Source organism: Astyanax mexicanus, chromosome 8 (assembly GCF_023375975.1).
Source record: "Astyanax mexicanus isolate ESR-SI-001 chromosome 8, AstMex3_surface, whole genome shotgun sequence".
NCBI classification, from domain to species: Eukaryota; Metazoa; Chordata; class Actinopteri; order Characiformes; family Acestrorhamphidae; genus Astyanax; species Astyanax mexicanus.
The window spans coordinates 47064702-47082994 of NC_064415.1; the positions used below are offsets into that span (position 1 = coordinate 47064702).

The 18293-nt window shown below is 38.4% G+C and overlaps 1 protein-coding gene across 2 annotated transcripts in view; it reads left to right on the forward strand.

The window, feature by feature from the left end:
- Window positions 1-18065, forward strand: part of fastk (Fas-activated serine/threonine kinase) — a 59884-nt gene extending 41819 nt beyond the window's left edge. For both annotated transcript variants that reach the window (XM_007241630.4, XM_007241632.4), the window contains exons 8-10: window positions 13326-13989; window positions 15168-15282; window positions 16098-18065. In XM_007241630.4, the coding sequence (XP_007241692.2) occupies window positions 13326-13989; window positions 15168-15282; window positions 16098-16184 (866 nt within the window). In that variant the 3' untranslated portion in view covers window positions 16185-18065. The remainder of the gene's footprint in view (window positions 1-13325; window positions 13990-15167; window positions 15283-16097) is intronic.
- The last annotated feature ends 228 nt before the right edge of the window (window positions 18066-18293 follow it).

An 18293-nucleotide genomic window follows, 5' to 3' on the forward strand; every position in this document is an offset into this window, starting at 1 on the left:
TAACAATATGGCTGCCATATGCAAATTAGTCTTACCGTGGCACACACAAATTTACTCTAAACAGCTGTAACTTTTGAAAGCTTAAACTGACACTAATGCCACATGATTCTGAGGTACAATGTCAATCCGTTTAGACATCTGCCACAAGGGGGTGGAGCCAATGCACGAAATCAGTTTCTCAAGAAACATACAAGCTATCAAGCTCTGGATTGGCATTTACCATCTTGGGCCTATGTCCTAAAGATATACCGAAGGAAAATTTGATATGTACATTTTTGTGGTCCCTATTAGCCAATCAGTTTCCAGACAGCTTTTGACAGGCTAAACAATCACCAATCAGGATGAGACTTGTACCCTAAATGTATGTGAGGGCTTTCTATCACCTATTAAAATATTGTGTTGATTGGCCTCATGGGGGCGCTTTTGATATTCCACCATTCAAATCAGCTTTGGGCTTGATGCAATCTTGAGACTGTGTATAGGTAAATAATTATTTTAAAAATCTTGAGATTTTCACTATTGTGGCCCAAACACCTTGATCAAACAGGTACGTGAAGGCCTTTTCTGAGTTATTTGGCCAAAACTCTGTTAAAGTTTTAGGCATGTCAAAAGTATTGAAGATTAACAAAGACATTTCAAGCACATCTGCCAAGTGTAAGCCAAGTGAGTCTTCAGGAGGCTCTACAGTGACAAATGAACTATTCTGCATTAATATTATTTATCGCTATTTTCAAACCTAAATGGATAGAAAACAGGAACCTTTAAACCTATCAACACAAATTTGCATACATATATTTACTAGTAATGTGATCTTGATTCCCAATTTGGAGCCAAATCGGACATTTTGTCCCTCTACAACGCCCAAAAGTCAACTGTGATTGTAAACGCCTGAGGCCTAATTAATTTATTTCTATTTTCGAACCTAAATGGACAAAAGACAGGAATCTTTGAACCTATCAAAACACAAATTTACATACATATATATACTGATAAATTATCTTGATTCCCATTTTGGAGCCAAATCGGACATTTTTTACCTCTACAAAGCCCAAAAAACTACGCCTGAGGCCTAATTTATTGCTATTATCAAACCTAAATGGACCAAAGACAGTTTTTTTTTTTTAACCAATCAACATACAAATTTACATACACACATATATATATATATATATATATACTGACAATATGATCTTGATACCCAATTAAGCCAAATTGGGCATTTTTTCCCTGCACCAGAGCCAAAAATCAACTGTGATTGTAAAGGTCTCAGGCCTAATTTATTGCTTTTTTTTTCAAGCGTAAATCGACAGATTACAGAAACCTTTGATCCTATCAATACATAAATGTATAAATACATAACATATATATATATATATATATATATATATATATATATATATATATATATACAGTAGGGGTGTCACGATTCTCTAAATCCTCGATTCGATTTCATTTTCGATTTGAGGGTCACGATTCGATTCGATTCTCGATTTTCTTGTTTTTTTTCTTGTTATTATTTTATGCCTCATAAAATTTAAATAATATATTTATTATTATTATTATTATTATTATTATTATTATTATTATTATTATTATTATAAATATTATTATTATTATTTATTAAGATATATATGGTAATGCCATCTAGTGACTTTTTTGGTAGCAACAGTGTGCACTATTAAAACAAGCAGTTTATCAGAGCTGTTTGTGGATGGCTGGTGAAACTGCTCATTACATGAAGCTGCAGTTCTTCATCAAACCACTAGTCGGAGCTGCAGCAGCAGCAGCACCCCGCTCTCTTCACTCAGTCACTACTTCAGTACAGCCCAGCCACGGGCTACAGAGCTCAGCCAGTCCGTTTTTACTGTTTCTGTAAACAAATAAAGGTTTTAACCCCACTAACCGGATAATACAGCTCACTACAGTTCATCTTTCAGCCCAAGCAGCTAACAGCAGCAGGTTAGAACAGCCATCCCGGAGGCACTGCTCGGATTACATTATGAACAGGTCAGTTAGCGCGCTGCTAACCTCAGGATGTTTATAACTACGGAGTTTAGTGGACACACCACGGCTGCCAGTTAAGTCTTTTAAAGGCTACTGAAGACTATTAAAGGCTATTAGAGTGTAACCCCTGGCTCCCAGGGGTTACAAGAGGTCATTGAAAGCATTATTGGGGGGCAGAAATCAGTACAGGCTGGTTAGATAAGTGATGTGGGTATTGTCTTATAAATATTTACACATAACTTATATCTCTCCTGAAAAGCTTTTATTTTAGTCAGAAACACGCTTGTGTTTACTTTATCTGAGAGAAAGATGTTTTTTTAATTCAATGGAAAGCAACAGGTGTAGTCAATTATAAGTTTAAGATTTTTAATCCACCTCACTGTGATCTATAGTCAGTGTTCTCAAGTCACACTGACACACGCATTTCAGCGAGTTCACACGCTCTCACCTGCGCGCACCCACCCCTCCGTTAGATACAGATACAAAACCTGCGCGCCCAACCCCCGCCCCCCCTCCCCCGTTGGACAGATAAAAACAGTGATCACACTCCCGCCGACTGCGCTCATGCAGTGGCTATCTCTATTTAAATGAATAGGATGCGCTGTGTTGGTGCCGCGCCATTTGCGTAGCGCGCTGCGCTATTTGCGTAGCGCGCGCGGGAGGGATCGTCGATCCTCTTTTTGACTTCGATACTCGAGATCGTGACCTCATTTCGATTCGATTTCGATAAAATATCGAGATCGTGACACCCCTAATATACAGAGAGAGAGAGAGAGAGAGAGAGAGAGAGAGAATATGATCTTGACTCCAAATTTAAAATTTCCATAGAGCCTGGACTTGGGTGTGGTTCAGGAGCTCCATAGCTCCTCCAAATGTCGACATAGGCTGGGATGAAGTTTGTCCAATGTACACCAAAGCTCATTTACCTCCTTATAAAGAACAAGGATCACTTGGTTTTATCTGACTCCACCCAACAGGAAGTCGGACATTTTGGCAGGAAGTTTAAAAAAAAAAAAAGATTCCCGCTGGGTTTTGAGGGGGTTATAATGTTCGAAATGTTCGAATGTTCGAAGTTTTCACTTAGGCCGTCCTTTGATCTAAAAGTGGAATTTCGTATATTAGTGTTTTATCAGCTCTCTAGCACCACCTATTTTATATGACATTCATGGAAAGCTCACAGCCTCTTGAAAATTGGCAGATTCAATAAAGCCTTGATTTGATTTAGAAATATATTGTTGTTTTTCTTGTGTTTAGCTAGAGGACTCTACAGCGCCCCTATTTGCTTTAGGCTAATAAATTAGCTGTAGCTAACTCAAAATTTCTCCAATATTTTTATATATTTTTACATATATTACAATATGTGCATTTTATACACATTTTTTGCGAACGTTTTCAAACTCCTTTTAGGAAATTTACAATTTTCAAATACTCTACTATTTGCCAGCAATAAACTATTACCAACCTTGATGATAAATGGCGAAGGAATAGTCTATATCTTGATTGAGGACAAATGGTGGACAGTTGAATTGCTTGAGATCCCCCATTAAAACAGGAACTGAAAACATATTGGTGTTTCTTGGTGTTTAAGGAGGTTACAATGGATGCAAACCCACAAAAATTCACAGGCCAGCTTGACGTAGGCTGTCCTTTGATCTGAAATCTAAATTTTGAATATACGTATTTCATTGGCTCTATAGCGACACCTAACCAACAGGAAGTCTTTGCATAAGTTGTGAAACTACTCCTAGGATATTTGTTGAATTCTCTTGGTATTTGACAAAAATAAACTTTGAACATATCTGATGATAAATTGTGAAGAAATAGTCGATGGACGAAATGACTCTACAGCGCCCCCTATTTGGTTTGGTTAATAAATTAACTTAATTAATATTCTCGATTTTTGGTAAGTATAGATATGATCCCGCGCATTTTACAAATTGGCATGTGTTAGCTCCGCCCATCAGGAAGTCAGCCATATTGGAATTTTTTATATATTTTGAAACGATGGCGCAATGGCGGGCAATTCACTTAACGCAACACTAGACCAAATAGAAACATAAGCACACTTTAGAATACAGCTGATTGGAAATTCATGAAACTTGGCAAAAACATAATAGATATCATTACACACATCGTCAGTATTGGTATGATTGACTCAGCCCAACAGGAAGTTGACCATTTTGAAATACGTGCATTTTACACATTCTCCTCCTAGGGTATTTTTGAATACTCTTGATATTTGTTAGCATTAAGCTACTAACATACCTGATGATAAATTGTAAAGGAATAGTCGATATCTTAAACAATGACGAAATGGCAGACAGTTGAATTGTTTGAGATGCCCCATCAAAACAGGAAGTGTATACATCTTGGTGTTCATAGGTGTTTTAGAAGGTTACAATGGATGAAAACTCATGAAACTTTACAGGCCTGCTTGACTAGTGCTGTCTTTTGATCTGAAATTGAAATTTCATCTTTATATATTTCATTGGCTCTATAGCAACACCTAGGTTTCAGTGCACATTTGACATTACGGGAATGCTCAAAAACTTAAAAAATTGGCCCCTGCAGTATAACTGCACAATTCATTAAAAATCACTTATGGGTACAACTCTCATCGGTTTCTTGGTTTGGCCTGGTACAATTTGCACTGTGCGAGGGCCCTACGTCCCCCTGTGACACATGGACCCCTCGTTATTATTATAGCCAGTTTTGCCCATTTTTGATGCATTTCCAAAACTCAAAAACTTCCTGCAAATTGGCGCTCCGCTCCATAGCGCCCCCGAATGTCGGCAGTGGTATGGATTACTTAGGCTGTCCTTTGATCTGAAATTGAAATTTGAAATATGTGTAATTCATCAGCTCTATAGCACCACATAGGATTCAATGCATATTTGACATACTGGAAATGCTTAAAAACTAAAGTGAAACAATAACATTGTCAGAACACCGATGCTTGAAAGACATAATTACACACACATTATTGGTAGGACTGACTCCACCCAACAGTAAGTCAGCCAATATCTGTTTTTACACACATTTTTTTGCATATGTTGTCAAACTACTTCTAGGAAATTTGTCAAATTCTCTTGGTATTTGGCAAAAATAAACATATGAACATATCTGATGACACATTGTGATTCCATAAAACCTAAAAACACTTTTTTCACTTATAGCCTTGCACGTATTTGCCATTTGGTTATATAAGCTCCGCCCAACAGGAAGTCAGCCATTTTAAAAGATATCTTATATACTGCTTACCTCATTATGCAGTAAACGTGTTCCAGGTTTGTTAAAAGGTAAATGTATTTAGCTGCACATTTTGTGAGAAATCACATATGGGTCCAACCGGTATGACTCGTGTGAGGGCCCTACGTCCCCCTGTGACAGGGGGACCCCTCGTTATTCTTATTCTTTTTCTGCCATAGAAGTTATTGGCCAGTTATTGGCCAGAAGGAACCGTAAGGTCTTTGTTATATAGTAGTTCTTTATACCGCTACTCAGCCGCTTGTCATGAGCCCGATCGGCCTCATGGGGGCACTATGGCAAAGCTAAACGCATGACGCCTTCTAACTCCCACGCCCTAATAGCTAGAAGAAAAATTCTTTCACTAATTGATTCCTTGGTTTGTGGCACTAAGCTCCGCCCATGTAGATTTTTTGCTATTTAGCATGATATGCAAAACCTACTTTTGCATGCTAGTCTGTGGATTTTTGACCAATCCTGACATGTTTGGTGTCAAACAACTCAGCAGAGTGCGAACCTCAATAATTATCGAAAACATATTGACATTTGAAAACATTATGGCTGCCATATGCAAATTGTTCGTACCGTGGGGCAGCCAAATTCACTTCAACAGTTATAACTTTTGTATGCCTTTTCCGAGTTATTTGGCCAAAACTCTGTCAAAGTTTGTGGCATATCAAAACTATTGATGACACTCATTAAAAATGACATTTGAAGCACATCTGCCAGTGACAAATTAACTATGACATTTATCGCTAATTTCCAACCTAAATGGATAGAAGACAGGAATATTTGACTCTATCAACACACAAACGTACATATACAGACTGGTAGTATGATCTTGATTCCCAAATTGTCTCTGCAATCAAATTAAAGTATACTGAAAGGCATATTTATTCCTCACTACATGGCTCTCAGCAGGTTATATGTGGTGTCTTGCTGCACTCTGGTGGTCATTTGGTAAAACAGCTACAGGTTTTAAATTAAAGCCCTGCTGAACCCTATAGCTCAGAGGTCACTCATAGGTGGATCGCAGTCCGGACCCAGAAGTTGTCCAATGTGGACCCAAACCGATAAACTACAGAGAAGGATTTAATTTAGGCTGTGTTAATTTAAAGTGGCATAACTTTTTTGTTCACACTGCAGCGATGCGGCATTGCTCCCAATCGTTTTATCCGCCTTTCTCTTGCTATATCCTGTGTGTGTGTATATATATATATATATATATATATATATATATATATATATATATATATACACACACACACACACAGGATATAGCACTGATTCATAACACAAGTTAACATTGGCGACAGTCCGGACCTTGGACTGACAAAAGTTTCTCTGGACCATACTGAATTCTAATACCCCTGCTATAGCTCATTTGATTTTACTGATCTTGTCGGTTGAACATCTTATTCATTCTTGGTCATGCTGGTCAGCCATCTTGATCATTCTTGTTCATGCTCCACCCACTTAGTGCTTTTTTTTGTTTGTTTTATTGTTAATTACATTACATTACATTACATTACATTTGGCAGACGCTTTTGTCCAAAGCGACTTACAATAATGAAGTACAAAAGTAATAGGAATTAAGATAACCCATTTTTAGATAGGGCTTAAAGGAGGTCAAAGGGAAATAAAGGGATAGAGAAGTGAAGGAGGGGAAGAAGGAAATGAGGTTAGAAGTAGTTAGTGTGTTAGAGGTGTTAGGAGAGTAAGTGCTCTTTGAAGAGCTCTGTCTTCAGGAGTCTCTTAAAGATAGCGAGAGATTCTCCTGATGTGGTAGTGGAGGGTAGTTTGTTACACCATTGGGGAACTCTGTATGAGAACAGTCTGGATTGCTTTGTGTGAGTGTTTGGTAAAGCGAGGCGATGTTCATTGGAGGAGCGCAGCGGCTTGTAAGAGTTTTGAATTTGATGCGAGCATCAACTGGTAGCCAGTGGAGCACAATGAGCAGCGGGGTGACGTGCCCATTTTGGTTGGTTGAAGACCAGACGTGCTGCTGCATTCTGGATCATTTGGAGTGGTTTTACTACACAGGACGGGAGGCCAGTTAGCAGGGCATTGCAGTAGTCGAGGCGTGAGATGACGACTGCTTGTTAATGTCTGCACTGATATTTTAAAGACTGTACGGTCATGAAAATAGAAAAGTGTATGAACCCTGTAACCGCCTCAGACAGCCAGTCCAAAGCTGTGCACCTTAGTTTTGTGAATTCATGCTTTTAATCCCAGAAAAATGCTCTTATTGACCTTTTTAAAAGGCAATTTAAATGCTTAATTATCGTTGTTTTGCTGTTTTCTTTGAGTTTTGAGGGCTTAGCTGACTCTAAAGCTTTGACTTAGCTCTCGGTCGGTCAGGGTCTCTGTTGTGAGACAGAGCGCGGGTGGGGGCGGGGCTGGTGACGTCAAGGGTCCTGCATTGTGTAATATCGCGATATATATCGCAGAAAACTAAAACAATGCGATGTGAATTTTTCCCAATATCGTGCAGCCCTAGCTGACACTGTAGTCTGACTGGCAGGCTGAGAGACCACACATCATGCGGTAAGCAGTAGAAGAAGCGCGAAGTGCGCACCCACTAATCCACCTTCGGAGCTTTAAATGGCCGGATGAGCTCACGTTCAGTCTTACGTTCACACTCGGGTTCAGGCAGACAATCTAAACTCTAGTATGCAGAACTATATTATTATTGTTATTAATTTTCCATTCTTTTAAATAGCAGGATACTTTGATTTTTATTTCTCTGCCCGGACCCGACCCGGCCCGAGGAAAGTAATAGAAAATCTCGGGTGGAGTCCAGGCTCCAGGTAATAGTCTGTGATGTAGTCATCTAATTTGGAATACTATTTTTATTTTATATGAAGCTATGGCCTGATAAATCACCATATCGCTAAGTAACAAAGTATTACTGTTAACGAAAATGAACGAAATGACGAAAACTGAAAGTGAAAGTTCTCCTTAACTGAAACTAATAAAAACGGTAATTAAAATTAAACGAACTGAAATTACAGATTGAATACCCTCATTTTCGTGTTTGTTAATTTATTTATAAGCGCTGATTCCACTACAGCAGTTTAGCAGCGCGTAGTGTTGTGCCGTTTCTGCTCGCAAAGCGGAGACAGATTCTGCAGGGGTCAGATTTTGGCAGCGCACAACGCCTCGCGGTCCTCAGAATTACTTATATTTACAGCGCTCGAGCTAGCTGTGAAATAATGACAGAAAACCCTGAGGAAACTGCAGAATTCTTTATGGGATTAGAATATGAGTGCGAGGGAGATTAAAAAAACTGTTTTGTAGAAAAACAGGAGATGAGGAATATTTGAGAAGCAGCTGTAACTTTACCTGTGAGTAACTCATACATCAGAACACCCCACGCTGCAGGATAAACTGATAAATCTGATCATTTCGGTGGTTGGTTGGTTGGTTGTTGGGATTTTAATTGCCATTCCAGCAAAAATGTGGCTATTTGTGGCGATAATTTCGGTGAAAATTAGTGAAACCTGTAGAGTTTATTGAGTTTTTGCTGTATGATCTCCTCAGTGAGAATCCCCAATCAGTGAGCTCCAACTGCTTACCCCTCCCACTGCTCTTTCATTGTGGATGCACAGAATGTCTTAAATGTCCCGTTTTTCAAAGTACAGATTTGGCACAAATATTGTCAAATATAAAGGATAGGTTAAAGGGTAAAGGATAGGATAAAGGATAGGTGAGCTGTTTCAATTATTTGAAACTGAAACTAACTGCAGATGCAGACTTTGACTATGTGTATGTGAAAGAAGTCGAGAGAGGAGTCAGAGTTTTGACCCGCCCACAGCGGTTGACTCGTCACGAAACGGAGAGCCCTTAAGCCTGTGGCTAACAAGTCACAAGCTTCTCTTTTTTCTCCTTGGAGCGGCATCAGCAAATACCCCGGAAAAATGGCTCAAGAACTCTTAAACCTTATGATCCTACCACAAATGATATTGCTACAGGAAAAACGTAGCTGGAAGCAACGGATGAAACTGACTGCTGCATAAGCACAGCTATGCTTTCCATCATCCGTGCTGTGACCAGTGATCTGCTGGACCGAATCATTGAAAAGGACACAAGACAACACTGCAAGTTTAAAATAGACCACCCCAGTCAAACACAACACACGTGTTTGTACGATCCAGAAGACTACTATCTACACTTCAATGGTAAAAGACTGTTGGCAAAACTGTTTTAAGCCTTTGTTAAAATACACCTTAGTCAAAGCTCTAAGGTTGTGTGGAATCTCAACCATATACCATTATTGGGAAAAAATGCAAACCGTGGCTGAAACGATCATGTGTGCGAGATGAACAGTACTTCAAGACGGCTCTGAGAGACATCAAGCAAAAAAGGTTTCAAGGGTTTTTCGCTTCTAGCAAAAAAACTGTCAGTTTACAACGATCAAGGGAACAAAGATATTGTTGACTACTGGAATTTTCACTGTTCTCTGGAATCATCTGATCTACCCATCACATGGGAAACATCATCTCTACAGTCGATGCCTTCAACACTGAACAACTGAAACTACTTCTCTACTCTGGGAAGTAATTGAACACTACATAGACCCTACATAGATGCTACATAGACCCTCAGACCTATGTGGACTATTACAAGCAGGCTGACAATGGCTTCCTGGAATCCCTTAAGGCAGGCTGACTTGGTGGACATGACAAACGTGTCAGAAAATAATGGCAGTATGAAATTAATGTATAGATATTTTATCTAAAAGTGTATTGCGAAAATAAAACAAGTGCTGAGGTTTAATTTCACTCTAAAGGAAGGGCGAGTTCCTAAAAAATTACAAATGGATCAAGGAAAATTATTTTTCAAAAAAACGTTCAAGGTTTAATGATAAAACACAACATTGTTCACTTTGCTACGGTACTGGTCAGAAAGTATCAATCTGTAAAAGGTTAAAAAAGACACTCAGGAATAAAATGTGGAAATATTTCACAGCCTTTAATGCTAGAAAATATATTGATGTGGTTCAGGATTTGGTTCACTCTTATCACAATTATCACAGCAGTATCAAAATGAAATCTGCAGAGGTAAACAAGTCAAATTCATTCAAAGTTCTTAAAACGTTGTCTGGACTGATTCCTTTGAGAGCAAAGAAATTATGCTTTAAGTTAAAGATTGGAGACAAAGTCAGGATTTCATGAATAAGAGGTGTAAAATCACAAACGCAGACGGTACGGATTTAGCTAACGATCCAAAGGTCGATGTTGTAAACTATCCTATAAGGTCTCTTTATAAATACCCTATCAAAAGAGTATGTACGAAGTCTACCGGCAGGGAGCCGTATATGTACACGAGAATTTGTTTCTGGGGCCTATGCCTAAAACCATAATAATTTCTATGGTTGATAATAGGACTGGGCGATATGGATCAAAAACTATATCTCGTTTTTTTTTTTCTGAATTGCGTTATATGATATATATCTCTATTTTTTTCATCCCATAAGGCAATATCAAAAAGATATTTTTAAGACAAAGCTACATGTTCCAAATTTTATATTGGTACTTTTATAATTCAGTGCGGTATCCTGTATATTAGAGTAGCCTCAACAACTGAAAGTCATTTCAAGTTATACTAATTATAAACATAAAATATATATATTAAACAATTCCTCAAATTAAATCTTTTTTTTTCACTTAAAGTAGCCTAACAAACAAGGGATATATAAAAAATTACATTGTGCTTTTTGAAAAAGAGCATCTAAAGTGCTTAAGAAAAAGTAAATAAAAAGTGCAGTTTGAGTTTTCTGTAAATCTGGGCTGAAACAGTGTCAGGTCTATTCTCATACCCATGTGAAGGAGCTGATTGTTCAGTTCAGGTTAGAGTGAGTCTGTCTGCTCTAAAGATCAGTGTTTTGTTCAGTGGTGATGCTTCAGAACATGAGACATGCTGCTGTTTAGCTGAAAAGTCGGGTTCTGCAGTCACTGTGTTTTTATAGAGAACGGCGTCTGAATGAGCTTCGTATCTGTCCTCTGTGCGCGCCACCTTTATTTAGAATGCAGGCGATTGGCTTGTAAAGTTCAAAATAAAACCCTGTCGAAATGAACTAGTTCTCAATAGTGGATCAGGTCCGCCTATTACTGACCCCCGCTCTACAAAATATCTTATTCTGCTGCTCATCTGACTCGCTAAATCTAAACCATCTGAAAATGAGCTGTAACGTTTCTCTGTCTTCTGCTCTCTCTCTCTATGCTCTTGCTGCCTGATGCTGACTGTGGTGGGGGAGGGGTAGTGTGTTTAGTGAGTAAGGGAGGCGGGGCTAGGTGAGGCTGTACAGAGACACAGCGGGGAGAACTGGCAGGGCTCACTGTAACGCAGCCTATATCAATATACACAATATACACACAATATACACAATTGTCTCGTCTTATATCGCATATAAAAATATATCAATATTTTTTAATCTCGATATATCGCCCAGCCCTAGTTGATAATGATGTAATTTGTGGTGTTTTTGGAAAAAAATCCCTTTCATTTTAAACAATATGATACAGAGTTTATCGCTCTTTATGTTGACGGAATACAATACCCTGGAAAACCATTTCAACCAAATTTTGAATTCGTCAACGTCGTCCGTGAATTTCACTCTTTGGTTTTAGCATCTGGAAAGCATTTTAAAGATCAGGGACAAGCCATAAATCGTCAAGACTACACAAGAATACACTCTGATTGCTTTCAACATAAGCCCTGATGATGACTACGGACAACACCCATTGCTAATAAGTCGGGGAGTATGAGACTGGAGGTAAAATTTTAAAAGCCTCTTCCAAGGATCATAAATCTAATTGTATACGCAAGTTTTGATCCAATTCTGTTACTCAACAATCGACAAAACATTCTCATCGATTTTCAGTAAAACATGGATACCAGAGAAATTTCAGAGTTCTCTGGCACCCCAGCCACATCCCGGGAGAACACAGGTTGGCAATAGGTCTCAACGACGCTACCTCAGGAGAATTTTTTGATTCTTACGGAAACTCTTTTTTCAAATTATGAACTCCAAAACTCAAAAGCAAGTGCAAAGCTTTGATGCAGTTTGCTACGGACAAAAGAGTCAACATTTTGTAAAGAGGAAAAGTTTAACCGACGTCTAATTTCTGTGGTGTTGAAATTGTCTAACCGATTTACGACTATATTTGGATCTAAACCATTCCCTGGTTGATTAACTCTTCCAGACCCCTGTTGCTCACCCTCCCGTTTTTCAGTGTACAAATGTTTCCAACTGCTCATTACAGCTGTTGGGTGTATGGATATTTAGGGTAAATATAACATATGACTTTACCTACTCACATTAATAAAGATGAATATTGCCTGATTCCTATTAATATTAAATTCCTATTAAGTAAATATTCACATTACCGGATAAAAGAAGGGTGAAAGGTTAGGGGTAAAGGGGAGAGGTCAAAGGTCATATTCCAGAGGTCAAAGTCAAATTCCAAAGTTTACAGTTTGATGGACAGCGCCTCCTATTATCTCTCCGTCATGCTGGTCAACCAGCTTGGTGTTGCTGGTTAATCAGCTTGGTCAAGCTGGTCATGCTGGTCGACCAGCTTGGTCATGCTGGTCATCCTGCTTGGTCATGCTGGTCATCCTGCTTGGTCATGTTGGTCATCCCGCTTGGTCATGCTGGTCATCCTGCTTGGTCATGTTGGTCATCCTGCTTGGTCATGCTGGTCATCCTGCTTGGTCATGTTGGTCATCCTGCTTGGTCATGCTGGTCATCCCGCTTGGTCATGTTGGTCATCCCGCTTGGTCATGCTGGTCATCCTGCTTGGTTATGCTGGTCATGCTGTTCATCCATCTTGGTCATCATGGTCATGCTGGTCCCGTAAATCGCAGCTTGCGGCTATTATTATTATTATTATTATTATTATAACCAACTCTTATAGTCTAACTCACCAAATCAATTTAAATTTAAATTGTATAAGACATATTGATGCATTTTAGTTCCCTGAAAATTACACAGTGTAGAACAAACCGCAGAACAAAAGTAAAGTTGCAAAATGTCCTTGATGCATTTTTGATGTGCTCTCCCTTCCTAGATTTTCTGCTGTGGATAGACCACTCAGGCTGTGTTCTTCCTATCAGAGCCGGGTCGGCAGCGGCCTCATTGAGGATGGATTCTACTCCTTGTGCAGTCGTAAACCCCAAATCACAGGACGGCTCAAACTCTATCACTGCCCTCACCTCCGACTTCCAGAAGTTCTCTCCCTTCTCACCTGCACTGGAGGAGGGGTCTGACAAACAGCCCAGCGAAGATTCTGTTTTCTTACCCCCACATATGCGGTCCCCGGCACGTACTGGCCAGAGAGCAGGCACCAATGGGTCAGTTCCGCTGGACTACAACACTTATTACTCCACCTCAGATTACTATGCCACACTGGCCAAGGAGCACTCTCTGGAGAGTCAGGACAGCTCCACCCTTAGCAGCCCATCAGACTGCTTGGCTCAGGCAGGCTCTATCATGCCCAGCACTGCTGCTCCACAAGATTCCCTATTCCAGTTCTCTATTGGAAAGATCCTGGAGGACGAAGGGGGCTCGTCCATCCCGACAGGGGCCAATCCTGTACCAGACTGCGAGATTGTGCCATTTTATGAGGGGGTATATGAGGGAGAGGAGAATGATGTAGTGACTGCTACCCCACTCCAGCTGCTTTCTGCAGACCCGCCTGAGACAGAACGGTCTATTGGGGAGCATGTTAAGAGGTCAGTCCAACCAGTATCAAGTGAAAATGGTTAGGGGAAGCCTATAAAAAATTATACAATTCCCAAACATTTTAGTATTTTGGTCATGTGCTCTTGATTGTGGCAGAAAATATCTGACTCATTTCTGAGTTTAGGGTTGGACTTCATCCACTTTTTTCATACAGTTTTACCACATTATACAGTAATACAAGGTTCAGGGATTTACATGTGTTGCAATTCTGTGTTTACATGACTACCATTAATACAAAGTTCAGTTTGCTTACACTGAACACTGTCAATCATAAATACTAAACCAGCCTCTGTGGTGCAGTGATAATTTTCCTGTAGTATGTCGTGTTCTTTGGCTCACACTCTATATTACCCTTTATTTAGTTAGCCAACAGATACACAGTATGTATACAAACAAAATATGTATTACATATTTAATGGTCTTACTTTTTTCATTTGTAATATTATTTTGAAATTATTACTAATGTTTAATAACACAGCCTTTAAGTTTTATGTTTAAATTATACTAACATTAAACTGTTTTAACATTAACTAAAAGCTGATTCTGAGTTTAACATTCTGCTATAAAAACATTTACGCTATTTAAACCTATTCTTACAATAAACACTACTTTGTTTACAGCAGGTATATCGCTAAAGAATTGTCAGACCTTCATCTTTAGAGTTGCTAATTACTAGAGATGCACAAAAATGAAAAGTTTTGGCTGAAACGGATCATTTTTTTAATACCAAATCCCTAACGAAAAGCAATTACAATACTGCAGTTTCTAAAAAACATATTGAAAAGGCTGTAGCATTCTAGCATTGAATGATTGGTATTAACAACCTAAAGAAAAAATATTCAAACCATGCTCAAATTTCTACATTCTAATAGATGATGTGAGCTGCTGCATAGTTGTATGTATTGCACGCCTGCCACATGGTTGGCTGTTTGGATAGCTGTATGTATGGATGTCCAGGTGCTTTTAATAAAGTGCTCTTATAAAGCCTTATGCTGCAGTTGGGTAAAATAACACAACCATGTAGATTTAAGTAAAAAATAACTGAAAAAACCTTCCACAATAAACAGTTTTAATTTTAAAAATTGGCACATTTCTGTGCACAGCAACTCAGTATTTAATTTTTAATGTATTTATTAATTTTATTGTTTGGATTTGTGTTTTTTTACAGGGTAATTATGTCTGTAAATGATAAGTGGCACTACTGCCACAACTCTGACGTGTTAGTGGGCTCCAGGGCCATGAGAGACCGCCACCTGCAGCTGCTTGGTTACATAATTCTACAGGTAGGCTGTAGATTGAATGTACTGAAAGTGTCTCAACTACAGATTTACTGATTAGGGTTGTTTGGGCTAATGATGATCGCTGATTGTCTTTCAGCTCAACCGGCTCAACCTTTCAGCTAAAGTAGCCGAATGCCAATTGTCTTTCAGCTTAATCGGCCAATCCTTAGGCTCAATAAAATCCAATTTTTTTTGTTTGGCAAATTCCATTTTCTGTTTTTTTTATAATACTGTATATCTCTTACAACACTAGAGCAGTTTATTACAGCTTCCCCTTTATTCACCTAAACATTATAAAGTATTATAATACTGTATATCTCTAACAGCATTAAATAGATTTATTATAGCTTCCCCTTCATTCAGTCTAAACATCATAAACTGTTATAATACTGAACATCCCTTTGAACATGAGACTAGTTTATTATAGCTGCCCCTTTATTCACCTAAACATTATAACTTATTATAATACTCTATATCTCTTACAGCATTAGACCAGCTTATTATTGCTGCTCTTTTATTTACTCTAAACATTATAAACTTGTATAATACTGCATATCTCCTACAACACTACACCATTGTATTACAGCTAATGGCTAACTAGTGATGCTAACTGTTTTGCTAGATGAATTAATGGCTGATTAAATTACTGTGTTGGGTACATTGTTTTATATGACGTTTATGTAATTAAAAATAATTTATGTACATTACTCTGGTCTTCAGTTATGAATGTGAGAGCTAAATCGGCTACAAATGATACATTGCTGATTGCTGTTGTCAAAGTTCTTTCCCAGTCTTGATTGTCTGTCTCTGTTTACCAGTTGCCATATCTGGAGTTAGAGAAGCTGAATGGAATCGAAGAAGTGAAGCAGTATCTACACAAGAAGCTGCTGGAGGTTCCATTATGACAGTGAAAAAGCAGATTGGTGTGTGTGCGTGTGTGTGTGTGTGCGTGCGTGCGTGCGTGCTTGTCTGTTTGTGTCTTTTCACACAGGATGTGAAAAGTCCTAATTTTTAGGACTGGTTGTGGTGATACTAAGACTGGACTGAAAACTAAGACTGAATGGAAGTGTCTTAGGTATTGTTAGGTAAAGGGATTGATGACACCTCTGGGCAAAATCTAAAACAACGTTTCTACAAACAGGAGATGACACAAGTATACATTTAATCTCAGAAATTCTTACTGCTGCACTGTCACATGACAAGATTCTGCTGTCTGTTCTGGTGCTTAATAGTACATGATGCTACTTTTAAAACTGATGGCTCCCAAATCTCCCATGCTGTTTTTCAGTAGGCTTGGGTCAATACATTATTAACTGGCAGGAGGATCACAGTATTATGTGTGAAAATATATGACTTGAAATTGTTTTAGTACACAATAGAATAAAGGTAGAAACTGCATTATGCCAACCAACAATAACAATTGTCAAAATAGCTGAATAGGAATATCATTGCAGCTGCTGTTGTGCTGGTGGTTGCATCAAGATTTTATTTAATATATTACTGTATATATATTTATCTGTTGAGTGGAGCCTTGGTTCTCTTTGGAAAACTGGTTGTATTTTGAATTTTGAAAGTAGTGATGATCATTTCTGAATACCACAGTGACACCTGAACCAAATGCCTTTTGCCCATCCAGGTTACTGCTAGAATCTCTGAATACTGGTTTTATATTTTGTCCAGATTGAGTGTTGCTTCATCCTTTTGATTTTGATTCACTAAGAGGTGGGGTTTAGACACTCTGTTACTTGTTCATGATAATTGCCCCACTGGTTAGATCTCCAGATCACCAGTTCGTGTTTTTATCTCCCGTGTTGCTAATCTGTCCCTCATAAGTGTTTTAAACCATCAAGGGGGCAGGTTGTGGACAGACACCACGATCGCCTTGTTTATGCTGCCCAGATTAAAGGTGGACTTTTGTAAAGAAAAATGTGTAGGTGTAGGCTGGACAGGAGTGACACTACAGATGAGCACATGTCCCTAATTTGACCCTGCATCCATGAGGGGAAAAAGAGCCTATTTTCACTAGATCACACTGACTATATATCCAAGGCAGATGCTAAATCTGATGCTGAATGTGAACTGAGCATTAACATGTGATGTTTTATAAGCTAAAACTCTGGAAGCATGAAACAGTGATACAGGTGTGAAAAGGAACCAGAGAGGATCATGATGAATGTATAAAGGAGTTATAAAAAAGGATTAAATCTATAGTTTTATTTTCTCAGAATGATCTATGTTAAAAGAAGGCAAAGCAGCACACTCAGTAGACTACAGTGGATAATCAGTTCTTTTCAAAGTAATAATATGTCCCCTGTTAATTGTTGTGTTGTCAGATTGTTGTTTATCTTCGTGTCCAAGATTTTAATAATGTGTTTGAAAGAACAGACTTTTTCCTCCTCCTCCCTCCTTAAGACAGGTACTTTCTGTATCAGTCATTTGCCTTAGTGGGGAAAGCCATGCAAAGTGGGTTAAAGGTCAAAGTAGTCAAACTCTCATCATGAAAAATGGATTGTGTGTTTTTTTGTTTGGTGCACTTTTTGTCAAAGTTTTTGGATGCGCAGTACTATGGAAACCTTATTTTGTGTGATCTTGTTCTCATTGTGGCACTGTCACTCTGTGTGTTTGCTTTGCTCTTTTTTCGAAGAGAAATTATTTATTATGGCAAGTGTTCCTTTGAATGTAAGAGGACTTGGTAAGTGGATGTGTGGGCAATAGGTGGGAAAACCTCTGTTTATATTTACATATTAAAATGTCTATATTAAATGATTATAACAATTTAAAAACAACTGGATTCATTTTGTCTGCATTTTAAGTGTTTCTTACACTCACAGCCACATATTTGCTATAAGGGTTCCCATGAATCTGTAATCTCAAAAAAACAGATTTTTATTTGATGTAAAAATTTATTTGGTGTGTGATTTTGGGTAGGATAAAAAAAAGACTCTTTACTACCCTATTATTTTGCCTCAGAACAAAATGTGTTGATTTAAATTTTATGTTGGGCTTGAAAAATA